The 12,332-nt window shown below is 49.9% G+C and overlaps 1 protein-coding gene across 5 annotated transcripts in view; it reads right to left on the bottom strand.

Annotated features, from left to right (window-relative positions):
- Positions 1-9,593, bottom strand: part of LOC117360536 (SAP domain-containing ribonucleoprotein-like) — a 179,429-nt gene extending 169,836 nt beyond the window's left edge. For 3 of the 5 annotated variants that reach the window (XM_033944434.1, XM_033944435.1, XM_033944431.1), the window contains exon 1: positions 9,431-9,593. In XM_033944434.1, coding sequence (XP_033800325.1) covers positions 9,431-9,481 — 51 coding nt within the window. In that variant the 5' untranslated portion in view covers positions 9,482-9,593. Of the gene's footprint in view, positions 1-9,080; positions 9,362-9,430 lie in introns of those variants that run through there. The other 2 variants (XM_033944433.1, XM_033944432.1) reach the window with 2 other exon arrangements.
- Positions 9,594-12,332: the final 2,739 nt, after the last annotated feature.

The raw sequence follows: 12,332 nt of genomic DNA, 5'->3' as shown, positions 1-12,332 counted from the left end.
GGTGGAAATGGACCAGGAGTTTTCTCAGCAGAATTTCCCAGACCACCTCTTCCTCTCAACACATTGACACGCTAGTGGGTTTATTTTATAGCTTTTTCACCCCCTTCGGTCTGCCTGTCCCCCTTGAAGTCCTGTCCCCCCTTGAAGGTCTGCCTGTCCCCCTTGAAGTCCTGTCCCCCCTTGAAGGTCTGCCTGTCCCCCTTGAAGTCCTGTCCCCCCTTGAAGGTCTGCCTGTCCCCCTTGAAGTCCTGACCCCCCTTGAAGTCCTGTCCCCATCCTGAAAGCCTGATGCCCCCCCCCCCCGATTCATCACCCGGAAGGAGCGCTCGCACCCCCACCCGAAGGACTGCTCGCACCCCCACAGCCTCCCCCCCCCATGGAGAAGCTGTCTACCTTGTTTCCGAATGCCAGCGAGCCCAGCTGTTTCCTCTGCCGGCGGTCCCGCCCCTTCTCTGAGCCCTGCTGCGCTGCTTCCTCATCTGATGTCAGAGAAAGGGCGGGACCGCCTGAAGAGGAAGCAGCGCAGCACAGGGCTCTGAGAAGGGGCAGGACCGCCGGCAGAGGAAGCAGCTGCGCTGGCATCCGGAAACAAGGTAGACAGCTTCTCCATGGGGGAGGGGGGAGGCTGTGGGGGTGCGAGCGGTCCATCAGGTGGGGGTGCGAGCGGTCCTTCGGGGTGGGAGTGCGAGCGCTCCTTCTGGGTGATGAATCGGGCGTCGGGGGGGGGGGGAAACTATGTAAAAAAAATTTTGTACAACGCGCTCACGCGTATAACGCGCAAGGGTATGCACGGTACGTAAAAACCATGTATAACTTGCGCGTTATATGCGAGAAAATACTGTAATCTAAGGAAATAATTTTCTACAGAAATGGCGGTAGATGCATTAAATAGTCTCTCAATAGAGGTTGTGGAGAGAGAGACTGTGGCTGATTTCAAGAAAGCCTGGGATAGTCATGTGGTCTTGGAGAGAGGAAGAGATATTGGTTACTGCAGATGGGCAGACTGGATGGACCATTTAGACTTTATATGCCATCGTGTTTGTTTGCAACAATGTGAAATACTGCAAAACCTCTAGTAAGAAAAAAAAAAGTGCAAATTACATATAGGGTGGGGCTCTGGATTCATCTGTTCTGGCTAAAGGAAGTAGAATTAGCAAGTAAGATATAATTTTTCCTTCCTTAGCGCCAGCAGCAGATGATTCCAGAGACTAGTGGGATGTAGCAAAGCAGTCCTAACATAGGGAGGGAAAAGGACATTGGCCCTGCAAAGACTGACACGCTCTTCCGGAGTCTGTTGTAGGGGAAAACACCCTCTAGGGCAGTGGTCTCAAACTCAAACCCTTAGTGGGGCCATATTTTGGATTTGTAGGTACTTGGAGGGCCGCAGAAAAAATAGTTAATGTCTTATTAAAGAAATGACAACTTTGCATGAGGTAAAACTCTTTATAGTTTATAAATCTTTACTTTAACAGTTAAAGGAAAGATTTATAAACTATAAAGAGTTTTACCTTATGCAAAATTATCATTAACTTCTGCGGCCCTCCAAGTACCCTATTTTTTCTGCAGCCCTCACATCTAAAGTTTAATATCTTTCCTTTCTCAAAACTGACACATTTCAATCACTATATTGAAAATAAAGTCATTTTCCCTACCTTTGTTGTCTGATGACTTTATTTTTCTGTGCATTTAACTATGTTTCCAGGGTCTTCTTGTCCTTTGACTGGTTTTCTCTCCGTCTTCACTTTCTGCCTTGCATCCATCTTGGCATTAATATTCAATTTTTCTGCATTCTTTTCAAAATCTACATTTCCATGTCTTACCTTCCCTTCTATCTCTCTCTTCTTCTGTCCCTATTTCCATGGTCTGACATCTCTTTTTCCCTGGACAGGGATCTTACAGCCACACAAGAAGGTGACGTCCCCGTGACGGAGCCGACCCGGCAGTCTAAAAGCTGCAAAGCTAAAGAGCTTTGCGCATGTGCCCGCCCTCCCCCCTACAGGGTCCCACCCCGCACCATAAAAGCACACCCCCAACCGGCAAAACACAGTTTTAAAAGTTTCCGTGATTTAGCCCGACTCGGTAGTCTTAACGGGGTTTCCCCGTTCCCTTATCACTTCAACTTATTAAACAAACATTTCTCTTCCACTCGAATTTGATCTAGCAGCGCTCTGGTTTAAGATGCCTGAAAAAGCCAAACCTGGGTTTAAACGCTGCTCCACGTGCTCAGCAAAGATGTCGGCGACTGACCACCACGCCTCGTGCATCCGTTGTCTGGGCCCCCACCACCGGACTTCTTCCTGCGCTCACTGCGCTAAACTAAACAAACACTTGCTTAAAATCCGAGCACTAAAACTTAAGGAGCTTGAAATCCCTAACGCGGCCTCCGCTCTCCCCTCCGCCTGCCTGCAAGGGGCATCGGAGCCGCAGGGACCACCTCCCAAGGTACCGAAGCTGGTGATCCGCAAACCAGCTCAGGCACCAGCGTCCCCCACGTGTGTCTCGTCAGGACCGATGACGTAACACGCTGGGACGCTCCCTATTGGCTCCCTTGCTCCTCTACTGCCGATTGGCTCAGTGACTGCTCCCACTGGCCAATCACGGCAGGATCGCTGTCTCTCGGTCCCGCCATCGGCACCGACTGCCTCCAGCCATCGGCACCGTGCTCCCTTTGCTGAAAAGCCTGCAGCCCAGCGTTTTGCCTCCCCAGACCGGCATCCACACTCTGCTTCAGCCAGCCCACCCAGGAAACTAAAGAGGACATCTAAACAACTGCTTTCCTCTAGTTCCTCCTCCTCCCAGGGCTCTCCTCCTACACTGTCTGCTGCTACTGCTCCAGCCCAGGATCCTCCCCAGCTCCAGCCTCAGCTTCTGATGCAGCCTGAACTTTTTCAACTTTTCCAGCTCTTTCAGCAACAGCAACTGCTTTCTGCATCTCCTCCACTACTCTCCGCTTAGCCGATTGAACAGGGCACTCAGCTTACATCCTCACCTCAGGTTCAGCATGATGCCCATCTGTCGGACTCTGTTTCCACTACCTCTTCTATGGCGGCGGAGCTGGAATCCTACTATGCTTCCTCCTCGCGCTCACTCTCGCCTGATCTGCAGACGGATCCCCTGCTCTCTTCTCTGGCTCATGACGACACCCCATCTGAGCGAGATAGGTCGTCACCCCCGGAAGACACCTCCTACCCACGCTTCCTTTCCAAGATGGCGTCCTCTCTACAATTAACCGCCACAACCCAGCCGGATCCCCGGGAACAGAGACTTCAGGTCCTTAAGTATCTTCACATTCCAAAAGAGGTGATCTCTTTGCCCCTTCATGCTACTCTGGCTGATTCTCAGACAGCTATCTGGAACACTCCATACTCGTCCCGAGTCACGAAACGCAGTTTGGAACATAAATACAAAGTCCAGGATGTGGCGGGGTTTGGCAAAACTCAACTCCCTCACCAATCCCTGGTGGTCCGCTCTGCCTTGCGCAAATCCAAATCCTCCAAGGACTTTGCATCCACTCCACCGGTACGAGAGATGCGCATCATGGACTCCATGGGTAAACGAGCTTACCAAAACTCCATGCTGTCTGGGCGAATTGCCATCCATCAGTTCTTCTACACCCAATACCTCTATTCTAACATGGAGGATATGAGAAAACTGGTCGAGACCTTACCGGTACCCACACAGGAGGCTTTTAATGCTGTCCTCTCCAACTTCGAGGAATGCTCCAAGAACCTTATCCGGGCAGCTGACGATGCCTTTGACACCGCTATGAGGGGAGCGGCTACAGGTATTTCCACCCGCAGACTGGCATGGTTGCAATGCTCTAAACTGGGGGTGGACATTCATGCGAAGGTGGCGGATGCTCCTTGTCTCGGTGACAGCTTGTTCGGAGACAAGGTTAAGGATCTTATTGAGGGGCTTAAAGAGGATTGCACCACACTGGATGCTCTGGAGGAGGATACTGCACATCACTCAAAACAGCCCTTTAAGAAGCAATTACCTTCTCAACGGCTGTTCCAGCCCAGGAAGTCCTTTTCTTCTGCCAGACAGTTTGCTCCATATCCGCAGAAGCAATTTCGACCCTATCGACAGCAATCCTCCAACAGGGCCCCCAGAGACCGTCGCTCTCCTAAACCCGCTCAGCCCGCGGGCCAGAAGCCCCAGCCCTCTTTTTGACAACCCTCCCCTCCCCACTGTCCCAGTGGGAGGTCGGTTGAGGTTTTTTCTCCAGACCTGGCGGGACATAACCACAGACACCTGGGTCTTGCGCATCATTCAACATGGATACCGCATTCGCTTTCTGGCTCCTCCTCCTTGGTGCCCCCCGTCCCACCAGTCCCTCCAACCATCTCACCTGCTTCCTTTACAACAGGAGCTGTCTCGATTGCTGGACATTCGGGCCGTAGAGCCAGTTCCCGAACACCAGTGGGGCCAGGGGTTCTATTCCCGATACTTCCTCATACCGAAGAAGACGGGAGGCGTTCGCCCGATTTTGGACCTACGGAACCTAAACAAATTCATATTAAAGGAAAGGTTCCGCATGCTCTCGATCTCCGCCATTGCTCCTCTGCTCCAGACCGACGCTTGGCTCACGTCCATAGACCTTCAGGATGCCTATCTGCATATTCCCATACATCCCTCTCACAGGCAATACCTCCGGTTTGTGTTTCAGAACCTTCACTACCAGTACACGGTTCTCCCCTTTGGCCTCTCGTCAGCACCAAGGGTCTTTTCCAAATGTGTCATCCCCATAGTAGCACATCTGCGCAAACAGGGCCTGTCCATCTTCCCTTACCTGGACGACTGGCTCATTTCAGATATGACGCCCTGCCTCGCCCGCCACGCTTTGAGCCAAACCGTCAACCTCCTTCTACAGTTGGGATTTCTCCTCAATTTTCCAAAGTCCCATCTCCTCCCTTCTCAATCACTGCAATTCATCGGGGCAACCTTTCAGACTCAGCAGACTATGGTTTTCCTCCCGTCACTGCGAGCTCAAGTCATCCAACAGCTCATGTCCCACTGGTACCCAGGGCTCTGGGTCACAGCCAAGGACGTTCTCACCTTACTAGGACATATGGCGGCCACAGTGCAAGTATTACAATTTGCTCGCCTAAAGATGAGACCTATCCAATGGTTTCTCAAAAACCATTGGAACCAGTTCCTTCAGCCTCTTTCCACGCAACTTCAATTAACGCCCCGAGTGCTTCAGGACTTGCAATGGTGGTTTCACGTGGATCCCCTCTCCCACGGGCTTCCGTTTCATCCTCCTCAGCCGACGGTCACCATCACAACGGATGCCTCCAAGAAAGGCTGGGGCGCTCATCTCCTCTCTTGGTCCACGCAGGGCACCTGGTCCCCCGCATTGTCTCGTTGCAGCATCAACTTCCTGGAACTGCATGCCATCCATCTTGCCCTGCAGGTGTTCCAACACCACTTACACAGTCAGATCATCCGAATCCGCACCGACAACCAGGTTGCCATGTTCTATTTGAACAAACAAGGGGGAATGGGCTCCTCTCACCTATCCCGCGAAGCAGTCTCCATTTGGAACCTCGCTCTCCAGCTCCACTCCACCCTGCAGGCGGTCTACCTTCCAGGTACGGACAACCAGCTGGCAGACAGACTCAGCAGACAACTCAGTCCTCACGAATGGTCGCTTCAGAGCACAGTTACGCAAAAGCTTTTCGCAAAATGGGGCACTCCTCACGTCGACCTATTTGCATCCCAGACGAACGCCAAATATCCCAGATTTTGCTCCAGGTACGGAGAACCAACCTGTCTGGCAGACGATGCGTTCCTCCTCCACTGGTCTCCGCTTCTCCTCTATGCCTTTCCTCCGATTCCTCTGATTGGGAAAGTCCTTCAAAAGGCCATCGCAGACAATGCCTCCCTGATCCTCATCACTCCGTATTGGCCGCGACAAGCCTGGTTCCCCGTCCTCCTAAACCGGGCTTCTCAGGCTCCTTGGATTCTACCACAGTTCCCGGATCTTCTCACTCAAGACGACGGTCAATTGCTTCATCCCAACCTTCCGTCTCTCAAACTAACAGCCTGGCTTCTGCTCCCACACTGACTGGGGACTCTGCCTTCCCTCCGGAGGTCCTACACATCCTTCTTGCCTCCAGAGCTCCGGCGACTCAACGCTCCTACTCCGCCAAGTGGTCCCGTTTCCAGCGCTGGTGCTCCAACCGTCGAGTTCACCCCAGCACCTCGCCCTTGGCTCAGGTCCTCCGTTACCTTGCTTCCCTGCAAACCGACGGATTATCCTACAACTCCATTCGCCTTCATCTGGTGGCCATCTCAGTGTACCACGACCCCGTGGACACGGTCTCCCTGGCGCGCCATCCTGTGGTCAAGCGCTTCTTCAAAGGACTTCTTCGGCTGCATCCCCCCCTCCGACCTCCGGTGCCGGTCTGGGATCTCAACCTAGTACTGCAGGCTCTCATGGTTCCCCCATTTGAACCTATCTCTGTTGCACCACTCAAATTCCTTACCTGGAAGACTCTATTCCTGGTAGCTATTACCTCGGCTCGCAGAATTGGAGAACTCCATGCCTTGGTATCTTATAGTCCATATACCCAATTTCTTCATGACAAAGTGCTGTTACGGACTCATCCAAAATTCCTACCCAAGGTGGTTTCAGCCTTCCATTTGAATCAATCCATTGTGCTGCCTACTTTTCATCCACCCCCCCACCCTTCACCGGAGGCCGAACGACTCCACACACTGGACTGTGCCAGAGCTCTCCGCCTCTATTTGGACAGAACTGCGACTCTTCAACGCCCGTCTCAGTTGTTCCTCTCCATCCGTCCGGCTTCCTCTCCTAGACCGGTTTCGAAATTGACATTATCCTCTTGGATTACCCAGCTCATTGCGTACTGTTACGCCTCCGCCCCGGGGCCTGCTCTTCAGGAGATCCCTCCGCATGTCACGGCTCATGACCTCCGAGCTATGGCTACCACCTGGGCTAACCTCCGCCTCACGCCTCTCCAAGAGATCTGTCGAGCGGCTACCTGGTCCAGGATCCATACCTTTGCCAAGCACTACTGCCTTGACGTGGAATCCGGCGCAGATGCATCTCTGGGTTCTACGGTCCTGCAAGCGGCTTTATGAGGCGTCAACTTCCCTCCTCCTCTCCGTCTCAGGTAACAGATCTTTATTATTATTTATATCATGTGGTTATTCTGTTACCTTCAGCTCGGGAGGCACCTTCTTGTGTGGCTGTAAGATCCCTGTCCAGGGAGAAATAGAAGTTGCTTACCTGTAACGGTAGTTCTCCTTGGACAGATGGATCTTACAGCCACACAATCCCGCCCAGCCTCCCCTATTGTTGCCGCCAGCTTTATACCTAACTGTGTTTTGCCGGTTGGGGGTGTGCTTTTATGGTGCGGGGTGGGACCCTGTAGGGGGGAGGGCGGGCACATGCGCAAAGCTCTTTAGCTTTGCAGCTTTTAGACTGCCGGGTCGGCTCCGTCACGGGGACGTCACCTTCTTGTGTGGCTGTAAGATCCATCTGTCCAAGGAGAACTACCGTTACAGGTAAGCAACTTCTATTTCTTTCCTTTCTCTCCCTCCCTCCTTCCTTCCTTCCCCCTGGTCTGGCATCTGTCTCCTTCCCTCCCCCAACTTTTTATTTCTTTCACTCTGCCCCCTTCTTTCTTTCTCTCTCTATCCATGCCCCCATTCTTTCTATATGTCTGTCTTTCTCTCTCTCTCCGTGCCCCCTTTCTTTCTCCATGCCCTTTCTTTCTTTCAGTCTTTCTCTCTCCATGCCCCTTTCTGTCTGTGTCCCGTTTCCCTTCTTTCTTTCTATCTCCCTGTCCCCTTTTCTTTCTTTACTTCTCCCTGCCCTCCCCCAAGCCACCACCATTCGGGAACAGGCTGCCACCGCCGCAATCAGGGAACAGGCTGCCGCCGCCACAATCGGGGAACAGGCCAGCGCTGAGGTCTTAACTCTCCCTGCTTATCTTCCCCAGCACGGGGCTGACCAATTCACGCCACCCGACGTCAATTCTAACGTCGGGGAGGAACTTCCAGGCCAGCCAGGCAGCGATTGGCTGGCCTGGAACTTCCTCCCCGACGTTAGAATTGACATCGGGTGGCGAGAATTGGTTGGCTCCGAGCTGGGGGAAGATAAGCAGGGAGAGTTAAGACCTTGGCGCTGGCCTGTTCCCCGATTGCGGCAGCTTGGGGGAGAGCAGTGGGAAGGGAAACAGATTGGGGACCCCTGCTTTAGGCGAGAACAGATCGCAGGCCGCAAAATAGTCCTTGGGGGGCCACGTGTTTGAGACCGCTGCTCTAGAGTTTCAAGACTAAGCTGGACAAGTTCCTGCTAAACTGGGACGTATGTAGGTGAGGCTGGACTCATTTAGAGCACTGGTCTTTGACCTGGGGGCCGCTGCGTGAGCGGACTGCCGGGCAGGATGGGCCACTGGTCTGACCCAGCAGCGGCAATTCTTATGTATGATCAAATTACTCCTTGCTACAACAAAATTCTATTTATTATATACCACCTGCAAGCCCAATAATCAAAGTAGGTATTTTTCTGTCCCTTGAGTATTCACAATCTAAGTTTGTACCTGAAGCAATGGAGGGTTAAATTCTCATACTTGCCCAAGAACACAAGGAGCTAGCTCTCAGGTTGGTAATCTAACCATTAGATTACTTCGGTATCAAAACAAACCCGAAATATGAGTTTGTGTTTTGGCATTATAAACAAGTATATTTTCAGCTGAAAAAGAAATTTCCCCTCCCCGCAGACCAAATCCTCCTGGTCTTCCCCCATGGAGAGATTGAGGTCTCACCGGGACACTGCTACCACTACCCTCCTTCCCCAAAGACCCGGTCCTGACAGGCTAGGCTGGCCAGCCCCTCCTCCCAGAAAAGTGGGTGCCACCGAGCTGCACCCCCCTCGTCTTCCATGTATAGATAGGTCACTGTTATTTTTCTTTTTCAAATGTGTGCCAGCAATTAAAATTCGTTTGAAATTCTCTTGCAAATCCCTTTCTTGACTGTTCTCTGGTCTTCATGACTTTGCCAAACTGCATACTACTCACGGTTTTGTATTCCATTAAAAGCTTTACCTAGAAAATGCCACCTTTTAAAATTGATACCAGAAAAAAAAAAAACCATGTCGTTTTCATGGGCTTTACTGTCTCAAATACGGTGGAGATAAAGCCTCAGCATTCACATTGCATTTCAAGCATCAGAAACAAGAGATAATCAGCTCACCAAGCTGACCAAAACCCATATAATTTTATCTTAGTCAAATGAAGAATGAAAGACAGAATTTGCAAAAGAAAACGGCCAGATTCGGGGTTCTCATAACAAAAACACGTCTCTAGTGAGAAAGCAAGTTGCTTGGTTTTCCTTAAGCGTTCCCGTGGGGGACAAAAAATACATCCTGCCCAAGGTCACCAACACAGTATTTTACCTTCATTAGCGCTAACTTATCTCCGCGTTTTGACGCCATTTCCTGTCGCATTGACCGAAAACGTGCTGGTGGCGGCGGAACCTCAGCGGCCTCCTCAGTCTACTAAAGAACCTGCTCTGCAAAACCGGCAAACACGTGCCACTGTGTGAGTGCGCTGGATCTCTAATACTTCGAGAACTTAGGAAGCCCAAATATCGAACCATATTGCAAAGTCTCGCGGTGTTTTGATACTACTACCAGTACTCTCTAACAGGAAGGGGTAAAACGCGGACCTCGCGGACCTCGCGGATCTAAACCCGTACGGCCTTAAAAATCTGAGGTCCGTGTCGGTCCGTGTCCCTGCCGCTTGTAGTTTCTGTCGCTGACAGACTTTGATTGAGATTTGAGCGCTGACGGATCCGTCTCAGCATAGGGAGGGAAAAGTGTTAGGATCCGTCAGCGCTAAAAATCTCTTCGAGGTCTGTCAGAGCCAGAGACTAGTGCTGGAGCGGCAGAGCAGAAGCCAAGAGAGCGGGGGCATAGATTTTGGACGTGCGTTATGGAAAAGAAGTCTCCAAAGTCCAGCACTAGTCTTTGGCTCTGACAGACCTCAAAGAGATTTTTAGCGCTGACGGATCCTAACACTTTTCCCTCCCTATGCTGAGACGGATCCGTCAGTGCAAACATCTCATCAAGGTCTGTCAGCGACAGAAACTACAAGCGGCAGGACACGGACCGACACGGACCTCAGATTTTTAAGGCCGTACGGGTTCAGATCCGCGAGGTCCGTCAGGTCCGCGTTTTACCCCTTCCCCTCTTTAACAGTGAGAGAGAATACAGCATGGAGGCTCTGGATACATCCCGATAAGTCCTGACATTAGTCAGGTGAAGGGGGATGGGAAAAAGACAAAGATCACTTTGCTCTTTACAGAAAAACTGCCTTCACCCCCTGCAACTGACATCTACCTTATCTATCTCTGCAGATGATAGAAACAGTAGATTAACTATGGAAAGATATTTCACCATTAACTGAAGAACATGCAAAGATGGAGAAATACACTGTTTTATGAGTTCAATTAGCTACTGTAGGAATAAAGCTAGAGAAAAAGCAACAGGTCCTGAGGCTGTGGGCTAGCTGTGGTTTTACACCAAGGCCCACCCAGCCAGATACCATGAAGAGAAAAACAGACCGTGGTCAGAAGACAGAATTCTCAGAAGAAAGAATTCATAAGAAATATCATCTAATAGAAAGTATCAGGGATGTTTAAAGTTGGGAGGGGGGCTTGTGCTCGGAAATACTAATATGGTGGGGAAACAGGCATTTCGGGGAAAAGGTAGGCTTTACGGAAAACAGAGTAGACATATAACATGACGTAGAGGAGAATAGCCAATAAATGAATGTAGCTAGGCAGTAATGCATAAGTAAATAACCAATAAGGATGTATCATGTGATGTAAACCAACGTGGTGTTGGCCACTAAGAAATGTATAAAAACCAGGCCTTTAGAAGGGAGAGGTCAGAACAGACATTAGAGGACCTCTAGGCCTAGAGATCATCACCTTCTGTTACGCTATATACTATCTGATCTATTCTTGTAAGCTGTTATTGATTGATAAAATAAATATATACTTATTGAAACCAGTATATAGTGTTCGAGGTCTCATTACCGAGGTAGGCCTGGACAGCGGCCTATCTACATCAGTGGTGACCCCGACGTGAAATAAAGGGAACATGCCCCTTTTAGAGACCTCACTGGATTGAAGGCCTATACTCTGCTTGTCAGATTGCCTCTCCATTACTTTTGGCCAAAAGTGTGTTTCTGGGTTGCCTGCTTGTACTTATGCAGTGTCTCTACCTAAACTTCCTTATTTTCTTGCAGATTTGCTGTGTTATTTTACTTCCCCTTTTATGCGGTTTTTTCTTTCTTTTTCTAGTTTAAAGCCAGCAATGGAATGTGGTCTGCCTTAAATACTGCTTTCTCTTTTCTTACTAATCCTGTTTGTTTGTCATTACACAGGCCCTGTGGCGTCAGCTTTGGACTATCTCGGACCCTGGTGCAGGATTTCATGTCAATTCGCCTGGGACCGGGCTACCATCCCTAGCTGTCCTACGGGTCCTGTATAGACTGGCAGGTTGGATAGTCAGTCTATGGTCCAAAATTGATAGTTTATGAGTCCGAATATACACATATATGTATATATGCTTTTGACTGGTGGGTGGTAGTCAGTCCATAGTTTAGGAATTGTTTAAGAATTAGGATATGTGTATATATGTTTATGACTGGTGGGTGGTAGTCAGTCCATAGTTTAGGAATTGTTTAAGAATTAGGATATATGTAAATATGTTTATGACTGGTGGGTGGTAGTCAGTCCATAGGTTAGGATAGGAATCAGAATCCATTATAGTTGGCAGGTTATGTAGTCAGTTCAGGGTGTAGTTAATGTATACATACGTAGGTAATTAATAGTTGATCAATTACTGGCGGGTCGGGTAGCCGGTGTTTAGGTATAGTCTCAGCGCAGCTGTGTTGTCACCCACTAACACTTCCGTTATATGCCTTCTTTTTACTCTCCTTAATTTTTCTTTTTTTTGGTACAGACACTGATTCGTTTGCTGGTTAAATTCTTTTCTTTATTTCTTATGGTCTTGGGCCACGCCTGACATTTCCTCTGCTATATCAAACTATCACTGTTATGGTGTGACTGTTGAACCAGCTTTGACTGGTGGTTATGCTGTTTCTGTGGTCTCTGGCCACGCCTGAGTTATTGTTACGAAGGTACCTGCTCTTCTGTGATCACATTGCATCATTTTGTAAGTATTCTTATTAGTTTTATTTTTAAACTCATTAGTTTGTAAACTTTGTAGTTGGATATATTGTTTATTTCTCCCATGTTGCCTGCTCCTGCAGTCTCCCACCCCCTTC

This window comes from Geotrypetes seraphini, chromosome 5, assembly GCF_902459505.1.
Source record: "Geotrypetes seraphini chromosome 5, aGeoSer1.1, whole genome shotgun sequence".
NCBI classification, from domain to species: domain Eukaryota; kingdom Metazoa; phylum Chordata; class Amphibia; order Gymnophiona; family Dermophiidae; genus Geotrypetes; species Geotrypetes seraphini.
The sequence above is the reverse complement of the archived record's forward strand: the minus strand, read 5'-3'. Positions and strand labels throughout refer to the sequence as shown.